Source organism: Hippichthys cyanospilos, chromosome 14 (genome assembly GCF_059441005.1).
Source record: "Hippichthys cyanospilos isolate Australia breed blue-spotted pipefish chromosome 14, RoL_Hcya_1.0, whole genome shotgun sequence".
Lineage (NCBI taxonomy): Eukaryota > Metazoa > Chordata > Actinopteri > Syngnathiformes > Syngnathidae > Hippichthys > Hippichthys cyanospilos.
Window position 1 is genome coordinate 2032242 of NC_142382.1, and position 24956 is coordinate 2057197.

At 40.2% G+C, this 24956-nt stretch overlaps 1 protein-coding gene across 1 annotated transcript; it reads right to left on the reverse strand.

Annotated features, from left to right (window-relative positions):
- Nucleotides 1-3328: 3328 nt before the first annotated feature.
- On the reverse strand, nucleotides 3329-19956 carry crip2 (cysteine-rich protein 2). Its single transcript, XM_088433707.1, has 8 exons — nucleotides 19804-19956; nucleotides 8976-9070; nucleotides 6041-6098; nucleotides 5782-5919; nucleotides 5452-5520; nucleotides 5187-5281; nucleotides 4575-4632; nucleotides 3329-4019 (listed from the first exon to the last, which is right to left on the reverse strand). The coding sequence occupies exons 1-8, from the start codon at nucleotides 19844-19846 to the stop codon at nucleotides 3970-3972; spliced, it is 606 nt and encodes a 201-aa protein (XP_088289833.1). The 5' UTR covers nucleotides 19847-19956; the 3' UTR covers nucleotides 3329-3969.
- Between the last annotated feature and the right edge of the window lie 5000 nt (nucleotides 19957-24956).

The window sequence follows — 24956 nt, forward strand, 5'->3', positions numbered from 1 at the left end:
TGTTTCGATCTAAAACACCTTTAGGATACTACTAGCTTGTTTATTTATTTTTTATTATTTATTTTTAAACGGAGCCGTTCTCTGGCCAGGTGTCACGTGATCAACTACACCCACTCACCGGGTTAGCTTTAGCATCAAGTTTGACATTGTTGTTGATGTTTTTTATTGTAATAATTTCAATACAGAGTGAGATATGCATGAACAACAACTCTGAACAATAAGAAAACAAAAGTTGAACATATTAAAGAATAATAGAGAGACAAGCAATCCAAAAGAATAAACATAAAAGGTAGAATAAAATGATTAAACAAATAAAAATGCTAGGGGTACAGGAATTTAGATAAAAACGTTTAAATTATTGCAAATCTCTATCTAATTGAAAGAATGCTATTTAAATCTTGATATAAATCATGTTTTTGTCTCTGGTATTTTGACAAAAACATAAATAAATGTAATGATTGTTGTTGATTGACTTCATTACTGCTTCACAGAGAGAAAGAGTGAGAGTAACAAATATGAGCGACAAATTCACCAGGGACGCTGCCCAGGGCATCAACCTCAGAGGGGAATTGACATTGGAAAAAAAAGGCTCCAAAATGCTTATTCATCTCCAAGATACATATCTTTTTTTTCTCCAAAATGCGCAACTTTTTTCCTCCTTCCAAACCGTCATACTAGACTTCGAATTTGATCCGTGCGTACGATAAGAAGGCGTATTTAATCCCCAAACATTTTTAACGTGACATTTTTGCGACTAGCGCGTAGAAAAGCATACGCGCTCCCTTGCAGTCGGAATGCTGCGGTCAGAGCTCCATCTGATCTATACCATGTGTAAGCCTCAATTACTGGAGCCCGACGCATGGGACTTGGGGGCCTTGCGGTCACGTGACCGGCAAAGAGCCAATAGCGTGCATCCCCTCCGGTCAAGTGTCTCAATGCTGGCGCCGTGCCTGCGGCGCTGAGGAGATGCTGTATGCTCCCTTTTGTGAAAATAAACGCAGAAAGGCAGACAGATTCGATGTTTTCCGCTGATGTGGGTCCCCTATGCGAAGAGAACACGTTTGGATTAGCTTCTTTTAGCCTAGCGGCGTCGAGGCCGAAACAGAGGAGCTAGCATACGTAGGAAAAAAGGCCAGCTTTTTTTTCCCCGAAGGCAGTGGTGCGTGAAGACTTTTTTTTTTTTCCTTTAACCGCAGAACCAGACCCTGAGGAACGTATCCAACTTTTTTTTTTTCCCACCATCAAAAATATGAACTTTTTTTTCGCAAAGATGTAGCTTTTTCCCTCAAGTGATTCTTTTGTTCGACTCGATCATTAAAAAAATAGCTATATATTTAGTTTTGCCTTCAAAAAATGAAAGTCTTTGAATCTGGAAAATTGACAACTTGTGTTCTAGGCAAAGTAAAACCTTTTGAATAAAATATATGGAAAAAAAAAATCCAGAGAATACATGACTATTACTTTTGAAACAATTGTTTTTTTCCAAAAAATACTACTTCTCTGCTATTTTTTCTCTTAAAAAAGTTTTGAGAATATTCTTTTTTTATAGCCAGAAACTATACATATATTATTGAAAACGTGAAACATTTCATAAAAAAAAAATGCACATAATTTCCTCAAAAACAGAACATCTTTAAAATACTAGACGTGACTCAAATATTTTTTGTCTGGAAATATACTGCTTTTTGTGGAAACATATATATGTTTTCTAAAATATATCAATCTTTTTCAGTTATTAAACTTTTTTGAAAGTATAATATTTTCCTCTAGTATTCAAGCATGTTTCTAAAATAAAGAAAAACAATGTATATTCTTTAAAATGTAAAAAAAAATCAATTTGAACAATGCATAGCTTTTCTGCAACTTTTCTATAAATAAGTACAGTATATGTATAATATTAGGGGATATATAAAAGAAATATTCTGAAATACTGTTTCTCAAAAATAAAAAATTTCACGAATTGACATTTTTCTGGATATTATGTAAACAATATTGCAACAGAAACAGTGTTCATTGAAGCATCATATATATCTACTTTTTCCGCCATCGATCCGATAATTCAAGACTTTTATAATTCAGCAGACGCTATGGCTGTAAGAACCTGTTGGATACACTAGAGGGAGCTGTCGGCCAACTCATTTGTAACAGTAGGATACCATTGTTGGGTGTTTGTTGTTGTAGTGATCTCTTTTCACCAGCAGGGGTCCTTCTTACACAGTCTTATAACAATAAAAACAGTTACTGTCGGATCACCAATTAAGCGCCTTTTTAGGCCTTTTGGGAGTATTGAAACAAATAAATGATTAAACTCGATATGATTATTATTCAGAGACCAAACAATCGTGTCTTGGTGGAACATTTTGCTGTGTGGGCATTTAGTGTGTGAATTAGTCCCACCGTGATGTCACATAAATAGCTATTTGCATACAAACATTAAAAAAAGTTTTTTTTTCCATTTGTAAAGAATCCATTTTCGGGTTCTTTAATGGACAATTTATTTGCTGATGCGCCCCACCTTGCTTGGGAACCCTATAACATTGAGTATCATATACCGCCAGATGACGGCGGCACAGCCGGTCCACTTCAGCAAACGCGGTCTCCGTTTCAAAGTGTCTCGCAGTTGGCGTCTCGGATTGGTCCACTTTGGGTGGGGACGGACACGCCAAAAACAAGAATCAATGGAATGCCATATGGTGCGAGAAAATGTCAAATATGGAGATTCCTTTGGACCCAGTGGCGAGACTCTCCTACATTCCAATAGGAAATTATAAATATATGTAAGGAAATATATATTTATATGTATGTCTGGCCAGTAAATCAAATTAATAAATTAATGAAAATTAATAAATTATAATGGCTAAAATGAACACTTTTAGTACCAGACATTTAAGGTACTCGTTTAGGCTAACACCTGAAAATATTTGAAAGTAAAATGTAAGTACCTGGGAATTAATGTAACGTAAAATGACGTCTTTGGGACCGAATGAGTCAATTCGATAACCGCGTTACTTTTCATCACATTTTTTTACGAGCTGTCAACTGAAAATGACATAAAGTGTCGAAGACTCAGGTAACCACCAATCACATCTGAGCTCAGGAATGTCACATGACTAACAGGAGAGCCCTAATTGGTCTTCACCAGAGCCTTGTGCACAGGTGATGTCATTTTCATTCGACAGCAAGTAGTGTTTTTAATTAATCATATTCAATTGTACAAAAAAATAATTTAGTTATCAAATTAACAAGACAAGCGTTTTACCGCTTTATTAGGATTTTTTTAAATGAAGCACTTGACTTTTCAGTGTTGAAGAATAAACGCACGTGAGGAAACTGTGCACGTAGTGTGGATTTATTGCATCTTATATACAACAGACACCACAATCTGTCTACAACAGCAACATATTAACGATAATAAAACATGTTTCTGTCATACAACTAGTGCCAATGGGATGCTAAATGCTAAACTAACAACAGCAACACGATGCAGTGTCTTGGCCGAGCAAACACTTTGTCATCTAACAGACTGACTTCATTTTAAAGTATTAAAATGACAGGAATATGATTGGACCCCCCCATTCGGCTGACCTTGGGGTACACCCCGGGACTCGTTGCCGTCCAATCGCGGGGCAACAAGCGTTCGCACTTTTGGAAACGCTGCGCTGTAACAGCCGATTTCATCATGCCATCAGGCATTCAAAACAAATATGGCAGCGGACAAGGAAAAGAAAAAAAAAAGGTTTCCTTGGCAATGTAACAATTTCTCGTGCTTTGCATCCCCCAAAATCACCAAATTCAACTGTGGTCAAAAAAAAATGACTTGGTCAAACTTAACTTGTGCGGCGGGAATTTTCGCAGCTCGGAACAGGCAAGGGGGGGGGCGGGGAACAAGTAGTCAGGAGAAGGTGGCGATGGAGGCGGGTTCGGGGTGAGGGTGGGGGGGTGGTCCCGGCGGGGGAGAGGAAAGCCGGGTCACTGGGCCAGCTCGTAGGTGTAGCTGCCCACGCCGCCGGTGTTGACGCCTGGAGAAGGAAGAAGCACAAAGGGCCACCAGTCGGGGGAGGCTCGTTTGCATACCAGGGTGGGCGGAGTATGGCACAAGGGGGGGCACATACAGCGTTCCCGCTCCTTATATTCTGGCCCAAACACCATTTAAATCAGCAAATCCAGCATCAAATCTACGGCCCGCGGGCTGGTTCTGGCCCGTGAAGGAGGTTCAATTCGGCCCGCGAGGTGATTTTGTCAAGTAAAAAAATGAGTTTAAAGTTCTACAAAAATACATTATATCATGATTTGATTGGTCCGATCCACTTGGGAATAGGTTTTTTCCGATGCGGATCGCAGGCTAGAATGAGTTGAACACCCATTATTTAAAAAAAAAAAAAAAAAAAAAAGTACATTTGTGAATGGGAATGAATGAGTTAAAAATGCGTTTACCACATCAAATTTAGTCTTTAAGCACAAAAGCTCGTCCACCCCTTGAGCAGTGTGCACACTTGTTTGTGTGTGTGAACAACATTCAGGTGGCGGTGCAGTTGATGATATTCGGCGGGTCAACGGCGCCCCCTAGCGGTTACCTTTGGGCCCGAAGAGGAAGGCGTAGCATGGCTTGTGGCAGTAAGGCTTGCCGTCGTGCTGGAAAGCGATTTAAAGGAAACAACAATTTAGTCACGCTTGGTGAAGCAGCACCGGACCAAAGCAGCTAAGCGCAAGCTAGCCGCTAAATTGTAGCAGCAACATAGCGAGGAAAACAGCTAAACTTTAGTGGTGTCAAATCAAAAATGGCTAAGTTGTGGCGAACAAAAAAAAGCAGGTGAGCTGTCGTAAGTGCGCAAGTCATAGCGATAGCGTAGCAACAAAAGCGGCTAACAAACGAGCACAAGTCATAACGGCAAAAGCAGCTAAATCTAATCCGTAGCAGCAACAAAAATAGCTAAATTGTGGTGCTAGCATAGCAATAGAACAAACTAAGTCACAGTGGGTAGTATAGCAAAAAAAGCAAAATATTAGCGGTGTTATAGCAATAAAAGTGGTAGCGGCGAAGTGGCGATGGAAGCAGCTATGTTTCATCAGCATAGTAGCAAACGTGGCTAAATCATAACAAGAAATGTGTTTAAGCCGTAGCGGACAAAAGCAGCTAAACTACAGCTAGCTTAGCTCGTTGAAGTCATCATGTCGCCGGCGGTTACCTCTGCATGGCTGCCAGCGGACAAAGTCTTGCTGCACCTCTCGCAGCGCAGGCAAGGGCGATGCCAGTCTTTGCCCAGCGATGTCACCTTTTCGGCTACGACGCAACACACGAAATACGCAAAAAGTTTAGTATATAATATATATACATGTATAGAAAATTATATCATTCTTAATTTCTGATTGAAAAGTGAGATTGACTTATCCGATTGTTTTGTTGACATTCCAATTAGCGGATGCATAACGCAAGCCACATGCAGGACTTACCAAAATACACCTTCTTGTTACATCTGGGGCACAGGTTGGCCTCGCCGGAAAAAGTGGTGATGCTTCCAGCTGTGTACACAAAGATCCAAACAAAAAAAAATAACTAACACAGCAGTTCCACTGGCTCTGCAGTATTTCAAGCCACTCAGGTGTTTTTTCAATGGTTGCCATGCCAACAAAAAAGTCAGAAATAATCTAAGATTTGCACACTATACATCTTAACTGCTGCAGTACTGCCCTCCGACCTGCAGATGGTGCCAAATAATTTTTAGACTCAACTTTGCTCAAAGTGCCACGAAGGCAAAAAACACCCGTCGGAATCAGAATTACCTTTGGATGGTTGCTTTGGGACGAAAGTCTTCTTTTCCTCGACCTGCCTGGGGGCGCTGACCTCGCCAGCGGGCGACCCGTTGTTGTCCTTGGCTGGCGCATCGTACACGTAGGAACCGGCGCCGCCAATGTTCACGCCTGCAAACGTTCAAAAGGATGCGGAAAAGTTTCATTAAGGATCTTAGAAAATTTATATATATATATATATATATATATATATATATATATATATATATATATTACAACTGAAAAAGTGTACCTTTGGGCCCAAAGAGAGTGGCGTAGCACGGCTTGTGGCAGTAGGGCCTTCCATCATGCTGAAAAAAAAACAGAATATGAAGCATGTAAAGATTTATTTATGACAAAAAAGCAGTATGAAACTTAAAAGAAAAGCATGTAAATGTAGGAGTCAATGTAACACAATTTAGCAACAAGTCACTTCATTTTTCAATTGATTTGCTCTTAATTTGAAAATGCACGGTGTGGCAAACCACGTCGTTTTGTAGGGCTCTGAGAAAATAAATAAATTAATGTCCTTCTCCCGATAGGAAAATGTGACACACTTTTCGGGCCGCCTGATGATGTCATCGCCGCCGGTCCACCCAACACATAACATGTGAAATGATTGTTTCCACTTGAACCTTTGCCGGCCCGCTGCATGCTGGGAATGCGACAGCCACTCAAAGGGGAACGTGACCAAGGCCCCCGAGGGTGGAGGGGGGGGGGGACCACTGGTCCAGTGCTTAATGACCATAGATGAGGAGAAAGTGGCGGTGGTGTCGCACTACCCACAATGCTCTCTGCTTCAGGCAGTCCAATGAAAATTAAACACTGACGTCTATTTTGTTGTGGAAAGACTTAAAATACTATTTATTAATTTTTCAAAGTCAATGTTTCTCAATAATTAGGCAATTTCTTATCGCAAATAAAATGAGTAATATCAGAAGTCGTGAATCACATGCGATCATGTAAAACTTGACTTTTTTTTAAACGTTTATTAAAAAATGAATCGGTTTGAATCAGTTTTGTTGTCAAAGGCCATTTTCATTTTAAAAATAAATTAAAAATATAGTCATTGAAATTTTTTCAATCAAATTTTCTCTAATATTGGTTGCATTAATTTCACAGTTTTATTCATCGAATTAATTGAAACTACTAACAATTAAACATCAAATCTTTCACAGATGACGCTGAATTATTTTCCCTCAAATATACCGTTTTACGCAGCTTACATAATTTGGTCATTTTTTTCCTTTTTTTTTGCCCTCCATATGACCTGGCCTGTCAGTTTGTTTTAAAAATCAAACATGGCCCTTGAGCACAAAAGTTTGCCCACCCCTGGCCTGCTTTAGGCTTTAAAAAAATGGTAAATGCCACTTGGAATCCTGAAAATGCTACCAATATATACATATAGTTTTTTAACAAATGACAAAAGATAAGCGGTATTTATGTATGTAGATGACCCGTATTAGATCAAAAGCGAAGACCTCGAGAAAGACGAGTCGCTGGAATCAATTTTTAGCGGGTGGGAAGCGAGTGGGCTGCAGTGCTGATGGATATAGCATGGGCCACAAAAGAAGCTTTTGTATGTGTGCGCGAGACGTCCTGAGAAAGTCATCAGCGTGACGGTAAAAATCCAGACCTTGACTTATGGCAAGAAGGAGAAGCCAATGAGCGAAGCGGTCGTGACATCACCGAGGCAGTCCAGTGAGAACTTGTGACAGGCATACCGCGATAATGGATTTAGGGCTTGATTAAGGACTTATGAGGACTGCGTGGAATCCATTAAATGTGTCTTGGAGCGAGAACAGAAGGAAAATGGTTGGCTTGTCTCTCGATTAGACACCCATCACAGGACAACGACGAGTAAGGATCTTGTTACCGTAACGGTTAGGTTAGGTTTTGTTTTTATCAGATTGGCTAATATTTCTCAGCCAATCAGAAGTGTTCATTCTGTTTAAATAGAACGGTGGTTCTCCAATGGAGGTAGGAGTACCCCTGGGGACATGAGAGATTTTAAGAAAGTTTTCTGCAGGTATCGGCAAATCTCATTTATTGCTTTTTAATGCCGTGATTGGAAGAGTACAGTTTTCTTTTCAAATTAAGAGCAAATGAGGTGAAACATGCAATGACTTATGGCTAAACGCCGCATGCTTTTATTTTCTTAAGTGTTACACGGATGTACTTTGTCAATAGTGACGCAATTATCCGAGTCAGAAATAAAACACATCTATTTTCAGGAATGTACGAATAAAATACAGCTAAAGACATGACTACAAATGTAATTCCAAAGTTTGATGGCACAGTATTCAGTTTTGAGTCCTTTTTTTACATCCAAAAATGCTTGGCGATGTTCAGGGGGTAAAAATGAACGACAAGAACCATTGGTTCTCAAATGGAGTGCCCCTGGGGGTAAGTGAAGGGACCCCAGGGGTCGCCTTAGCAGGCTTTCTGCAGGTATCACCAAATCAATGCTTTTTAATGTCGTGACCAGAACAGTTGTTTTTTAAGAGCAAATTAATTGGAACATGAAGCCTGTTATTGCTTAAGTGTGCTTATAGTGACAAAATTTTGTATGCCTTTATTTTGCAAAGTTTCATACAGATGCACTTGCAAATCTTTTGATTTCAGCCTAGTTATTGTCTGATTTCTATGCAGTAGCTTGTGAAAACAAGTCATTTTATTTGTACTCCATTCCCAGTTTTATATTTTGACCGCTCTCAAGCTCTCGTCCTTGGAGGGTGCCTTGACGGACGGATCGTTTTTCCCCCTTTCGATCCAAGCGCGCATTTGGATGCTGTCCATGGGTGGGACTACTGTACTGTAATCACGCAGAGATTAAACGGCGGCATCCTTTTGAGCCTTGTCAGGGAAATTGCTTCCGACGCCGGAAAATAAGCGCGACTACCTAAAAACGCCTGCAGATGGAGACAAAATAACACAAAGCTAAGCTACAGCCAAGCTCTAGGGTCATGACAGTTGTTTTTGTCGCAAAACCGGGAAAATACCATGAAGGGGGGATGAAAAAACTGAGTATACCACGTCGCAACATGAAGAAAAACATAAACCAGGGACGCTGTAACATGGGGGTCCACTGTAACTGATTAAAAACCCTCCAAGACCAGATTTAAGTCACCCGCATGGTATGTATTTGGATTTTTCTTGTGTTGGGAGCTGTCGTCATACTGACTGACCTCAGCGTGCCCGCCGGCGTTGAGCAGCTTGTTGCATCGGTCACACTTCAGACACAACTTGTGCCAGTCCTTGCCCAGCGACGACACCTTCTCGGCTGCGCGGGGAGAGGACACACAAACAAAGACGCACAAGCGTGAGTCAAACGAGTCAACAAGGGGCTTTCTTTGTTGTTTGTCAGAAGAATGATGAAGTTGTGTTGCCGTCCTGTCATCGGGCCGAGCAAGCCATGACTGGGAACGCCTGTGAACTAGACAGGATGCTGCGATGATGTCATCAAGGGACAGACACACAGCTATGTGGTCCCAGTCCAGCTGGAAAAAGGGCGGCGGCCCCCAACCCCCCTTAGCCCCCCCTCTTTGTCCAAGTCTAACCCAGATCCTTTGTGTAACCCCTCTCCTGTCCTCCCCCACACGCAAAATATGATTCTCTTTTGAGATGTTTTTTTTTGTCATTTTATTTGCATTTAATCATTTTAGGCTTGTAATTAACAATAATAATCGATTAATATGCAGAAATTGTTTTAGTCCAGATGTACAGTATTGAAATAGTCCAAGTCAAATTATTCTGTTTTGCTAGCATATTGTGTTGCTACAATTAAAAATTGCAATTCTGATTTCAATAGTTTTCTTGTTTTTCAAGTCCGGATTTTGTTTGCACTTCCATACAGACTTCCACAGTGCCACCGAGGGCCCTAATAATACTTGTTCCAATAATAAATCTGTTCACACACAATGGTGCCCCAAGGAACAGTGCCGGGGCCACAGAGGAAGGGCCCTCTCTTATCACAGTGGGACACAAATAACCGGATGCGGGAATGGACTTCCTTTACCTAAGACCCCCTCCTCTTCTCCCGAGCGACAAATATCCCGACAAATTCTTGCAGTGAAACAGTTTCCGTGCGTAAAATCAAAGCAAACATGGAAAAGTCAAACACTGAAATTCATGCGGGGAGATTCCTAGCGTTAGCCGCTGACTTGCTAGCCCTACGCTAACTCAGGTTGACCAATCACTATCTGTTTGATTGCTAGAGTTAGCCACTCGCGTTAGCCGCTGACTAGCTAGCCCTACGCTGACTCAGGTTGACCAATCACATTCAGTTTGATCGCTAGAGTTAGCCACTCGCGTTAGCCGCTGACTAGCTAGCTCTACAATAACTCCGGTTGACCAATGACACTCGGGTTTATTGTTAGCATTATTTGCTAGTGTTAGCTGCAGATTTTTGCTTAATTTAGAATTTGTGCTTTCATTTTGTATTTGTGTCACGTTAGAGGAATAACTAGCACGTCTGCCTTCGAGTTGGCGTCCTATGGAGGAGGAGGCCCTGAAGCATCGTCTCTGTGTGACTTTCACCATCTGCGTGTCATAACGTAACGGAGAGGTGTCAATCAACAGTCCCGACGTTTTAAGCCGGCGTTTTGATTAATCCCCTCGCAAATCTGAGGACACCTATCAGCATCCCGACGCCTCTCTCTCCGTTTTCAAAATAGACGCACCCGCCTCCAAGCTAGCATGTACCCACCAATGTGAATGTAGGTGAATAAAAAAAAAAAAAATCCAAAACATGTCCACTTGAAGAGCTCGTTCGTGTTGTTCTTGTGAGTGTGGTGTGTAAGAGGGGGGAGGTGTATGAGCGCGTGGCCTAGTTGATGTTTAGAAGCCACCCGCCCCCAGTGAAGCCGGATTGCAATCCTCGTTATCCGCCGGAATGAGATGTCAAGGATTCATCTGGACGGTTACCGTAACAACGCATCAAGCGGATCTTCAATGCCGGGAGGTCCTTGGTTACTGTTACCGCCTAACCCGGTTTTCAGTGGAATGTTTTGTTTTTAAAGTTGTTTCCATACACATTTCTACTGTAGTTTTCTGGGATTATTAATAGTCAAGGACTACCGTTTGATTTATTCAACTTTGGGATTATCCATGATCAAAAATACCGTTTGTGTGATTCCATTTGTTGCTAGCATCAGACTTTAAGAGAAACTATGTGACTCCCCAGAATCGAACTAAAAAAAAAAATGATGCAAGAAAACAAAGTAGGAGTAGAATTCCATATTCCTGCAATGAATTAATTGCACTTGGTTCGCTCGGACAAAACCGCGATTCAACTCGAGTCGGATCGTCCTTCCTCTCGAAAGTCAGAGCACCCCAGGGTGCCCATTTTTCTTTTTTTTAATACACAGCGGATATCCCAGAAAGCAGTGCAGCAGGAATGTCCCAGCGATCTATAAATCGAGCGCGGCGATTCGGATGCGGGGGGTTGGATGTTAATGGCTTTGACAGACGCAGGAAGTCCACGCCGGGCTACAGTAGCAATAATCATATTTTGTCCTCCTCACGACGGACCGTATCAAATGGCGGCCGACCGGACTCAGTTTACCTTCCGGTACTGACGACCCATCTGCTCAGTCATGTTTTCCTCATACCGAGAAGGGGCAGCTGCGTCCCTGCGTGAGGTTCTTTTAGGCTTGGAAAGTAAACCGAGGACGTAGCACAAAAAGCCTATGGCGTGAGGTTCCACAGTTTGAGAAATTTGGTACTCTTTATCGTTTTAGAGGGCTTTGTTTTGCTACCGGACCGACTGCGACTCACACTTTGAAAAAAAAGTGGCAGCAAATGGAGCCCCAAATCGGAAAAGTTCATTTCTTTGGTAAATCTGTAGTAGGGATGAAATGTTTTTTTGGTATACTGATGAACCGTGCTAAAATTCACGACAGTTAGCATTATCGTCAATACCACCTAGTGTGCTTTGCTGCGAAAACTGGTTCCACATTTGAAGAATCTGGGGAATAGAGCGAGGTTCCTTAGGTTGGCAAATTATACGTGAATGCACCTCTGCAATATTAGTTTTTTTTTTTAGCTACTACTGCAAACGATGCAAAAAATGATGGAGTGACGTTCCCCGTGTCTGCAAATTTAGTGCTGGAATTTTTGGTACCATAGAAGACGGTATTTCCAGCTTTTGCACTGACATTAATTAATTACCGTATTGTCCGCACTATAAGGTGCACATAAAAGCCTTAATTTTTTTAAAAAAGCTGATGGTGCGCCTTATAATCAGGTGCGCCTTATATATGGATCAATATTGAGATAGGAATTCGTAGATGGGGAATGAACTGATAAAGTAAACTTGACCTGTTTACAGTTGAACAAGGTTGCTCATATTGACATTGACTTATTATGCTATTGAGAGTTTAGAGTTATTATTGACTTATTATTGTTATTACTTTGTTGAGTATTATGAGTATTACTATGTTGTGATTGAAAAGGTTTTTGGATATGTCATTAACTGAGAGTGCGCCTTATAATCCAGTGCGCCTTATATATGGAAAAAAGTTTTGAAATATGTCATTAATTGAGGGTGCGCCTTATAATCCAGTGCGCCTTATATATGGAAAAGATTTTGAAATATGTCATTAATTGAGGGTGCGTCTTATAATCTGGTGGCGCCTTGTAGTGCGGAAAATGCGGTACTTTGACAAAATGTCACACTGGGAATGGAAAGAGGTTCCACCGGTCAGCAAAATTAGCAACTCTGTGTCCTTAGAAACCTAAGTAAAGTTATAATGCACAAATTTATTGCCTCATCATTCCTAGCGCCTTTGGTGTGGAAGGTGATACCATTTTGTGGTACTAAAAATGGAGTGAGGTTCCCGAGGCTGACAAGGTTAACAACTGTAAAACATCTTCCTCCCCTGAATCAGCACTGTCCCTGCATGACTTTCTTTCAGGTTGAGTCCAATAGGGAAGGATATTTTCAGCTACTGAACTCCCGAAACAGAGAAGCGAACATTTTGCGGTTGAGGCTAAGCTTAAAAAAAAAAAAAAAAAACAGTGGTACAGCATGGAACAACACAATCAATTTCTTCTGGGTCAGCATGCGCGTACATTGGGCCCAAAGCCATGGCATGCTTTTTTGGAAAAAAAAAAAAAAAATCTCTCTCTCTCTCGCTTTGCGGCCCTGGAGGTCGTCTGTCGCCTCGGCCAAGGCGAGGTTCCCTTGGCGGGCTAACCTCCGTTCCCTCGCCCTCCCTTTTGCGGATAAAAGAGGCCGGCCTCGTGAATTCTTCCGTCTGACGTAAATGGGCTGTAGTTAACTCGCATCCTGTCTGTTGGTCAGAAAAAGCCGCCGGGCAAAACAGCAGCCCTGCCTCCGTGACTCGTTTGTCCCGGTTACACGCGTGCGTCAGACAGACTCCGTTTCTAGGGAACCCGACTCAATGTTTATAAAGAAATAGGATTTGGGGTCTGCCGATAAAGTTAAAAAAAATCACACGAAGAATAAATAAGTAAAACATCTTTGGCAGGTGGACTCTACTTGAAGACAACTGTGACTGGAGGGAGGTTCCCCAGTCGAGCAAACCGATCCCTATCTATTGATGGAAATTTGATAACATTCTCGCTGCAATCTTTCAAATTTGATATCCTGTTTGCAGTGTCCCTAGACTTATTTGACAAAAAAAAGACATTGAATCAAATGAGGTTTTGGATGATGGCCAAATTAGCTTTGGTACAATATGCATGCCCACAATTTAGGGTGTTTCTGATATCGTTGTTTAGATGTTGCTTTGACTAAAAGCGACTAGAGCGAAGTCATTAGCTTAGCAAAGTTAGCGCATCGACCTTTATAATTGGAATGAGAGTTTTTAAGATTAGGTTACTAGGTTTCTTGGACTCAGAGTGAAAAAGAGTGCGGCTAGACCAGATTAGCATATTGCTACCTGTACATTAAATGGGATTGTCCAATTAAAGCACGTGAAATTCCCTAGATTGGTAAATCCTGCACCTGAATAACTTAGATTCCGTCCATCAAGCCAAATAACAAAGTGACTGAGGTGACGCACGGTCAAGTGCTTTCACCTGCATCCCCCGCGACGTAATGGCGCCTCCGTTAAGGGATCGTATCGGCGCCTCCAAAAAGGCAGGGGATCGGCATCGAGTGGCGGTTACGCAACGGCGCAGCGCGGGAAGCAGCGACTCGAGAAAAAGGTCGTTACGTAACCGACGAGGAGCATTGATGCAGCCGGGCGGAAAACAGGGTACTCTGGCGACGCTGACGATGGGATAAAAAGGATATTGTGTGGTCAAAGTGGCATTTAGGTGTGGGAAAAGAAGAAAAAAAAGAGAAAAGGAGCACGGTCCGGCGGAGAGGACGGAGCTAGTCCACCAAGAAAAAAAAAAAAAGCCGAGTGTGAATGGAAATGTCGGCACTAATTATAATGCATGAGGCGCTTTGGGACACTCGTTTAAATAAAGGACGGCCATTTTAGCCTTGCCGTGGGACGGTGGGAGTGAGGGACGAGAAGGACAAAGAAGAAGAAAAGGACAACCAAGAAGAAAAGGAAGCTCCATTAAGTCCTCGTCAAGACGCACAAAGACGCCGCTGCTGTTTGTGGCGCGGGATCACACAGCAGTCAGTCGGGGGGAGGTTAAACAATCGGCCCTGATTGGCTACGTTGGGGAAATTAGCTCATCGGAACCTTGCTGTGCCGTTATTATTATTATGTTAGCAGCAGAGTAGGCGGAGCTACTTAAATGTCTCTTAATAAGAGCAGATGCCCAATCAATGGTGATGTTTTCCCTAACTTGGCAAAATTAGGGCATCAAATATCAATCAATCAAATTTTATTTGTATAGCCCTGAAGTCTCAAAGGGCTTCACAGGTGAAATGAGGTCATGCCGATACAGAGACATCTTTTCGGTGTAGGTACACAACAGCATCGCCTGTCAAAGCTCCCAGAAGGGGAAGGAAAAACTCAAAAAGCTCAATTTGGGGAAAATCTGAAACCTTCAGAAGGGACCACAGGCGGGAGGAGCCCAGAAAAATACAGTGATCCCTCCTACTTCGCGGTCTCAGTACTTCGCAGGTTTTTCCAGGAAAAATTAAAAATAATTAAAAATATATGTATTTATTTAAAAAATGCGCAAAAATGGAAAAAAATTGAAAAAAGCAAAAAAGTACATTATACAATACTGTATTCATCAAATAACTAAGTAATATTAGTTAATAACTATGTTAAGAATTCTTCAAGCGTTAGAGTTTGTGACGTTTTTTAAATCTTATTTTGAAATGCATGCTTTTAATTTGTCGGGTCGCGTTGCATTTCCGTTTCCTGTTTTACCTTCTCTGTGCGTCATTCGGCTCGTTACGGTGACGTAGTGAATGACAACGTTAGCTCGTATTTATAGATTATTATCATTTATGTTAAAAACGCACGCTACTGCCTATGCGATGAGTGTTTAGTCTGTTTATGTGTTCGTTTGTGTAGAGGTTACACTTTATAGTTAGTGGTTGTTGTTAGTTGTTGCTAACCCGCTAATGTCGGCTAAAAATACAGTAAATTCATAGATTAAGTGTTTATATGTTAGTTGACTGACTTTAACCTTGTTGTTGATTTATTATTCAACAGATACTACATGATACACCATACATGAGCCAAAATAAATGTGAAATTCAACGTGATGACTTGCGTACTCTTTCATCGGAGTCTTGGTGCAGATGACCAGTCCTGAGAACAAATTCTCAACAAACTAAGTCATATTAGTTATTTAATGAATATACAATAATGTCAATAAGGATAATGTAATGTTAAATAATAGGAGAACGGAAATAAAATATGCAAAAAAAAAGGATTGTTTATGGTTACTGCGGCTATATTAGGGCGTACATAGAAATCTAGGAACTGATACCCTACTTCGCGGGTTTCAGACTTCGCGGGGGGTTGACACCCCCCATTAACCGCGAAGTAGGGGGGATCACAGTACAATGCAAATGGAGAGCATCTTTTTCGACAACAGGACTGACTATACCAAGCTCATAAAGGGGAGTAACGGATGGAGTAGGTTCCGCAGGTTAGCCGCGCCGTAGCAATTTTGCGGAGTTTGGCAGCGTTTAACGTCAGCCCGAGTCGGAGCAGAAGCTCGACATCACAACAACGCCTGGCACGGTGGCCGTCCTAATGCAAGGAGATAACGTGCGTTTATTTGACCGACAATCTCAAGCAACGCACTTTGAAATAAACCAATGGAATGTTCCGCAAACAGTTCCAGGCCAGACTGCGGTATTTCTTTTTTTTCCTGTCCTGCGTACTTAAAAGGGGGCGAGGCAAGTGTTTGGACTTGTCGCATGCCGCATATCGATAAATGGCAACAACAGCTGGAAATCTACAAATGTAGCTCACGGCCAACCACCAAAAGGGGTTCCAATTTAAGTCGAACAGACAGGAAATGGCTTTTTCCGCAAAGTTAAGTTAAGTTTACTTCGCCATCGTAGTGTAGCTTTTTTGGAACAAGTGGAACAACGAATAGAATGAAGTTCTCCAGCTTGGCAAAGTTCACGCATCGGTATCTCCGTGTTGCGTAAACGTCGATAGTGACTTTCAGTCAGCTCCAAAAAGTGACTTGAGTGAGGTTAGTTAGCACGACAAAACAAATGCATCGACTAAAATTGAACACGTTTAGAAGAGGAGTTTTGTAGTTATTGGATTGATGTTTGGTAGTCAATTTGCTGTCAAATAAAACTGACTGGAGTGAGGTTCCCCATCTTGCAAACATTAGCACATCGGTGCCGATGCGTTGATACAACTATGATGTCCTTGGAACGAATATTATCAGCTACATTGTCAAAAGACTGCATTGTATTGAGTAAGGTTCCCCATCTTGGAAAAATTTTGCATGTCACCAGTACTTTTGCATGGACTCAACCTGGATATACTCGGTATGGAAATTTTCACTCACCAGACAAGGCTTTTACTAGGTAGCTATGACTAAAAATGAATGAGTGTAGTACCCCATCTAAGCAAAATTAGCACCACAGTACCTTTACATCGAAAAAACTTTGGATACACAGTATTTTCCGCACCATAAGGCGCACCGGATTATTAGGCGCACCCTCAATTAATGACATTTTAAAACTTTTTCCATATATAAGGCGCACCGGATTATAAGGCGCACCCGCAATTAATGACATATTTTCAAACTTTTTCAATCACAATATAGTAATACTCAAAGTAATAACAATAATAACTCTAAACTCTCAAAAGCATAATAACTCAATGTCAATATGAGCAACCTTGTTCTACTGTAAACACACAAAAGGTAAAGCTTACTTTATCAATTCATTCCCCATCTACGAATCCCAATCTCAATTTATATCCATATATAAGGCGCACCTGATTATAAGGCACGCCATCAGCTTTAAAAAAAAAAAAATAAGGCTCTTAGGCGCGCCTTATAGTGCGGAAAATACAGTATTTGAAACTGGGGGTTTTTAGTGAGTGGGCAGGATTTCATTTGGTTCCCCGACAAAGTTAGCGCCTCAATACAGACAGCAATGCATTTATTTATTCAAAAATAAATGAATTAAAACCATTCTGACCAACAGAGTGAAAGTTCACGTAGTTAGGAATAACTGAGCGCTAAAAATGTAGTAAACGTCTTGGCCGAACGATTGGGGCGCGATTCTATCGAAACCGTGAGCTATCATCTGAAAACCTCAGAACGCCGCCACGTTAACTCCCTTCTTCCATGTGCCTTGTCGTCTTTTTTTTCTTCGTCCCGAACCTCCTGCACCATGAACTTAAATAACATAGCAAACGTCTCCCTGAAAGCGAGTGTGGGCGCGCTTGTTTTCCACATCATCTTTACGTCAACACCGCACGGGAGGGGACACACCCCGAGCAGAAATAACTCTGCTGTTACATAAAATCAAACGCCGGCTGCGCTAACGGTCGCGCTCACTTCACGCGTCTTGCCTATGGTTCCCCGTGTTTTGTTTTTTCCTTCTTTTTGGCGGGATGAGCAGCAGCTGCGTCACGCTGCTTACGTAATTGATTTAGAGGCTAGAAATTAAAAGGCAGCCCGCTTTGCTTGTTTTAATCCGCACGAATGATTAAACACTAGTCGCAGTCCATCATATTTTTATTTTATTAAAAGATAAAGATGCTTGTTGACATGTCTTGTTCCCATGTTGTCCCCCCCTTGTTGATGCGGGCATCTGGTGTTTTTGCACACTTGGCAAGAACGGCGCCCTCATTCCCTGCCAAGCTGCCGTGTGGACCAAAACAACAAATTAAATGGTGATAATCTATGAGGAATCAAATTACAACTGAGGGGTATGTTTATATAATTTTGCATTTATTATTCCACTGCTTTAACCAACGTTAATAGTTTTTTTTTTTTTTTTTTGGTAGGGTATTTTTTTTCAGTACAGATAATCATGTCGAATTCCAGTCCTCGAGGGCCGGTATCCTGCATGTTTTCGAACCCTCGCTCTCAAACACACCTGATTCAAATGATTAGGATCATTTGCAAGATCTCGCAAACCTTGCGAATAAGATAATTCGAATCTGGTGTGTTGGGAGAGGAAACCAGAAAACATGCAGAATACCGGCCCTCGAGGACTGGAGTTCAACAACTTAAGAGGTACTTTCTGCATCAAAGTCAGAATTTCCGTCTTATGAAAACAGTAAATAAAGCATTTTGAAACATAGTATACAATATCTTTTGTTTCCCTGATACTAAAAAATGTACGTGATGGTTTTATAGTTAAGTTTCTTTCTTTTCAGGGTAGTGCAACATCAGTCTGTTTTTGTTTTTTTCTGTTTTTCTTCTTAAGAAAAAAACCCTGGGCCATTTCCAATCGAGGAATGTTATTTTTATCTTGGACCAGGGGTGGAGGGGTCTTTTATTTTTGCTATAAGTAGCTCTACAAGTCCTAACCGTGTGAAATCATTATTTCAAGGACTTCTGGTAGGTTGCCCATTAAAAGCTTTCTTTTTCTTCAAAGCTGTTGGCTCGTCACCTGTCTCTTAATTAGGTCCTTTCCCTTCCCAATGCTGTTTCTTGCTCATTTAACCAGGTGAAATTTTGGCACTCAAGTGACCGAAATGAATCCAAGAGAGTCCGGACAGTTTTTAAAATAAAATAGATCAGACTGAAAAAGTTCATCGTTTCGGGTGCGGCCCGGTACCAGTTGATCGACGGGACCAGTACCAGGCCGCGGACCGTTGGTTGGGGACCTCTGATCTAAAAAAATGCATGAATTCCAAATGAAATATTTCCTTTTAACCATTGAGTTACGTTCATTTCTCAGAAACAGCATAATATCTGCGCATCAATATGACCCAGAGTTGTGTTTAATCATCCGAAAATATCAGAAATGGTTTTTTTTTTAGACCCACAAATCTTAATTTCTTCAGGAATAGCAGTAATATCTGTGGGTCATTTTGACTGGTGTTTGGCTAGTTATTAATAAAAATTGTACACATTTTAAAATACACAAACAAATACGAGTACAAATGCCAATTTTACCAATTTTACCGGATATGTTGGTTTTCCAGAACGTTAAATAAAAATTCTGCTACCTTCAAATGGGTCAGTTTGAACCGCAACATAAGAGTTACATATTTTATTTTATGGAAAGTTTAAAATCAAGAGGTTGTCTTCTGTATAGATAGGAATAATGAAGACAAGTGCACCACTGACTCGAAAGACTACTGTAAAAAAATATTGTAAGTAAATATATTAAATGTTTAAACGAACACATTCGTTTCAATATTTACTTATTCCCGCCGGAAGTTTGCCTCTGTCATTTATTGACAAATGTAAAAGGTTAACCTTAAATTGGGTGAACGTTAATAACAATGTGGATGCATGTCTAACCTCCATTTTTATTTTTTCGTGAAAAAATTGCGAAATTATTCGTGAAATTAAGCTAGGCTAACATGGTTAAAGAAAAGCAAAAGGTCAATGTAGTCGATATTTTGGCTCGTGTTACTAAAAATGATTTCATTTCCAGAGCCGGAACAGAAACAAATGGAAATTACTCACCGAAGTAGACCGTCTTTTCACACTTGGGGCATTTTGAAGCCATGCTGGGAAAGGATTTTTAAATTTTTTTTATGCTTGAATTGGAGCAACGTGCTTCTTGTTCTCAGTCCACAACACAAATGTGTGACGACGGCCACTCAAGCGCCAGTCTATTCAGGCAACGGTTGCTCATTTGCATAGAACCGCCCCCACAACCATGGTGCCTTCAGTTGCATCGGAAAAAAAGCACTTAGAGTGTGACGATGAAATAAAAAGAGTTCATGAGAAAGAATGAGTAAATAAACAAAATTGTATATAGTAAATCATGAAATATTTAATCGCCATTAAAATTCTCATAATGCCGGACAAACAGACACCGACGTTTTGCTCTGAATAACAAACAAGAGCACCAAAGTACCTACTGTACTGTACAATAAACAAATGCATTCTATTCTATTCTATATTTTGTTGTTGAATTATTTCAATTCGCACCGTTAAATAAAAATAACTTCCAAGCCTGTTCCTGTAATTGAAATTAGTATGAAGAAATACATTTATATTAGAATTCACAATTAATTTAAAAAATTCAGCTGCATTCAGGTACATCGGGAAAAAAGATGTTAGTGTGACGCAAATAAAAAAAGATTAAAAATAGAATGAGTAAATATATAAAACTGCATACATCATACCGTATTTATATTTAACATTAGTATAAAAAATTATTACAAACATTTTGTTGATTTTTTTTTTTTTGGTTAAAATAAATCCCAAATTTATTTGAACTGGTACACATAATAAATAAAAGATCCGGACTTGTTTATTAAATGTAATTCATATTTATATAATCATTAACAATTAGTTTAAATAAATTACTATAAAAGAGGCACAAGAATAACATTGTATGTATTTTAAAAAATCAATTGGAATAAAATTGAAATGAAAAAAATACATAGTAAATAACTAGACCGATAATTTTACAGAAAATATGATTTTTTTTATAATTAAATTAGAATATATGAATACAAACAAACATATACTGTAGTTGACACAACTTGGAAGAGTCTTTTGGAAACAATCGTCGAAGAAAATTGAAAGGTTTCACGCGAGCGATCATTTTCCAAAGTCTAGTGGCAAATTGTAATTCCGGCCGCTTGTAAATGCAACGCGGCTTCCTCGACGAGCTGAGGCGCTTTTCCCCTTTGCAGAAGTGGGCCCGGTTTGACAGAATCACAAAGGTCCCTTTGAGAGGCGCTGACTCGTAGGAATGCGCTCGGCAATGGAAGGAAGAGCGCCTTGGGTGGATCCCGTTCCTCCTCCGCTTCGCATCAAAACAGCGGCGAGGTGGAGGACGACCGAGTCGAACGTTCTCAGGGAGCGCCGCTGAGGGGACTGTTGTCTGCCTCAATGACGAAAAGCAGAAGGGGAGATTTCAGTACAGTAGTGGCGGCCTGGAGATAAAGCCGTCATTTCCACCGATCTGCACCGTTTTGTTTCGTTCCACATGAAGCAACTCAATTTTCAATGTTTTCAATGTCAAATTTCAATGACAATTTTCCCAAACGTTCAATGTTTTCATTTCGTTAATTTCCGCGCAAGTGCGCATTGTCATTTCTGGTCACTTTTCTTTTCACATTAAGAGCAGATTGACTGGAACATGTAGCAACAAATTGCTAAGTTGTGTTCCAGTGCCATTTTTCCTTAATGTTATTTTTCTTCATTTTGCGAAGTTCCACCCAAATCTACAATTTGTGATCGCTTTTCTTTTCGAATGAAGAGCAAATCGATTGGAACATGACGCAAAACACGAAGCGGTTCATACGAAACGTTGTACGTCTTTATTTTGCTGTGCCCCACGTGAATGTGCATCGTCATTGGTGGAAAAAGAAGCGCTTTGAGGGGTCCCCAATATATTTTGCAATGAATTGATGACGTTTTGCTGCAGAGCCATGGCAAAGTCAAACGCATTGAGGGGCAAGGACACGGCGACAATGTTCTCTCGCTTTGCACCAGTGGACACTTTCACCAACATTATATCATCTCTGTCCTCATATACGCTTAAGGACATCTAGCCCCAGTGAGAAGACATAAATTTTTTCATTTTTTGAGAAGAAATGCCATATTTCTTAGAGAATATAGTTCTCCATTAAGAGAGAATCAATTGTGTATTTTTTGTCACGAATTTAGGCGATTTTCTTTGGGTATTTCTTTTTTTTTTCAGTAATGTAGACTTTTTCAAGCGCAAAAGGCATTTTTGCATGACATGCATGCGCAAGGTTCGGGTATTGACCAATAAAGGCTCGGTTGTTTTGCGCCTTTGGTCGTGTGACGTTTGCAAACTGAGCCGTGATTGGCTGTTACCTGAGCCTTGAGTACCGGTGATGTCATTTTCAGTAGAGAAAAAAAATGTGGTTAAATCATTCTAATAGTTCTGCTAAAAACAGGAGCGGTACGGGTTTCTTTTCCAATTGAGAGCAAATCAATTGGACCTTGAAGAAACATTGCTAAGTAGTGTCGTAGTGACTCCTTTGCAAACTGCTTCTTATAGTATAATTATGCAGAACTGTTTTTTGTAAAAAAATCTCACTGGCCCAGAAGTTTGCAAAGAAAATGGAGCAAGCGCTTGTCAGCGTCAATTATTGAAGAGTTCCCACAACAACCGCCTCGCAGGCCGCCGGATTTTTATAGAAACAGATGATAAAATGCCGACGGACCGACTGGAGTGTTCGGTGGGATTGGAAGGGACAGATACATTATCTGGCGGATAACACTTAAGAGCTCTGCTTTGTTTGCCACGCCCTCTTTTTGGGTCTCATCGCGTGATGGATGCAACCATGTAGAGCCAACGGGAGGCGGAGGAACTATTTCTGTATCTCGGGCACGGATGGGAGATGAAAACGCTTCTGATTTTTTACTTGTTGGTTATCTTTATCTAGAAGGGATAATGGGATATTATCTTCCGTCCTTTTTGGGGTATGGAGATGACACTAACATTTACCTTGAAATCCAGTCTGTTGATATGGTTGTCTATGGCAAAAAAAAAGTAAATTCAAACAAAGGAACCACAAAAACAGTGGTGTGCAAACTACGGCCAGGGGGCCATTTGCGGTCCGCCATATAGAGTTTTGCGGCCTGCGGGATATGCTCAAATATCATGCATAGATACACAAGTTGCCTATTTTTTACTGTAAAAACGGCATTCAGCACTTTCAATCAATCAATCAATCAATCAAATTTTATTTATATAGCCCTAAATCACCGAAGTCTCAAAGGGCTTCACAGAATGAAAAGAGGTCATACAGAGACATCTTTTCAATGCAATGACATCACACAGGAAGCACTTCGCATGACCCCAAACTAAACTTAAGCAAATTTACATGCTCAAAATAATCCAAAAAAATAAATGTAATTGCTCCTGTGAACTTGTGAGCGATTCCTGGATCACAGGAAATGTCAAATAAAAACAAACATGGTTGTCTATGGCAAAAAAAAAAAAAAAAGTAAATTCAAACAAAGGAACCTCAAAAACAGTGGTGTGCAAACTACGGCCCGGGGGGCATTTGCGAGTTTTGCGGCCCACAGGAAATGCTCAAATATCATGTGTGTGTGTGTATATATATATATATATATATATATATATATATATATATATATATATATATATATATATATATATATATACACACACATACATACATATATACAAGTTGCCTATATGTTACTGTAAAAACAGCATTCAGCACTTCGCATGACCCCAAACTAAACTTAAGCAAATTTACATGCTCAAAATAATCCAAAAAAATTAATGTAATTGCTCCTGTGAACTTGTAAGCGATTCCTGGATCACAGGAAATGTCAAATAAAAACAAACAAATTACACGCCCTAAAAAAGTGTTTCTCTTGCTCTCATTTTAGAATGTGTTTTGTTAGTTTCTATCTCTGGCCTGGACTCTGTGACCTGTTTTATCACGTAGGAAGTGGGCTGGGATAAGCGGGCGAGACACAACAACGGACTTTTCAGAGCCTTTTTTTTTTTTTCTTGTCAGGGGGTCACTCCCACCGGGAGAGCTTGAGATTCCACAGGAGTCCATTTTTAGACATGTGGCTCCCAAATTTCCTCGTACGTCACCGTGGCTTTTGTGTGAGACTTTCTCTCGTATTCCAAAACTTTGATTATTTATTTCCTGTCAGGGAAGTGCAGTAGGTTAGCTTAAAAATGATAAAGTCCAAGGGAGTAGTCAAAAAATTTTAGTATTTTAAGTATGATTATCAGTTTTTTTTTTCAATATTTTTATTGAAGTGCATGTCACAGATTTTTTTGTAGTCCCTTGAACAAGCTTATAATACAAAACAACTACAAAATAAGACAATAAGATTAAATAAGCGACAGGAAACTAAATAAATAAATGATGATCGGTTTAATGTAAATAAATTGCGGCAGCTATCGATTGCTCTAAGAAAAATGCGGAGAAATTACAACGATCTCAAATTTTCACCTCATCAAAAGGGTGAAGAACTGTAGCAAAACAAATGCCTTCGGGTCGATAGAAGTGTAACTTACCAATGTGGCCACTAGGGGGAGCAACTGCTCCACTCACATAAATTGTGCTTGCGTCCAAATGAACCCTGATGGGCTTCTTTTTCTATTTCTTCCTCATTTTAGTATTTTTTTTAAAAATACAACTCAAGTATTGCATCTCATTATTGTGCAGGTGGACCTAACCAAATTTCCATGACGTCATCATGCACTTTTCCACGTTTTTTGATGTTTTTTTATGATTTAATGTCATTCCACATCAGGTTTTCATATGATTCAATCTCATTCAATATCATTTCATTTTTTTTTCATTCTATATAACCCCACATCATTTCAAATTTTATATTTGATTACTCTACACAATGTGATATTATTCTGAGTAATTTCACATCATTTAATAATATTCCACATATTCAAATAAATTATACATTTTGTATTGTCCACATAATTCTATTTTGTTCGATAGTCCTTACAATTTCTCATCATTCTCTATCATTAAATGGGATTTCATACAATTTAGTCATTCCACATCGTTCTGGAATAATTCTACAACGTCCATGTTTTCATATAATTCTTTAACATTCAAAATCATTCCACGTTCTGTTCCATTTGATATCATTCCATCATCATTTTTTTATCT

Bases quoted from the DNA above. Each gene is read 5' to 3' on its own strand.
- crip2 (XM_088433707.1), bottom strand. From the start codon at position 19,846: ATGGCTTCAAAATGCCCCAAGTGTGAAAAGACGGTCTACTTCG. The intron at 9,071-19,803 runs GTGAGTAATTTC...CTCCCCGCGCAG, and splicing joins TGAAAAGACGGTCTACTTCG to CCGAGAAGGTGTCGTCGCTG. The intron at 5,521-5,781 runs GTAATTCTGATT...TTGTGTACACAG, and splicing joins CCCAAAGCAACCATCCAAAG to CTGGAAGCATCACCACTTTT.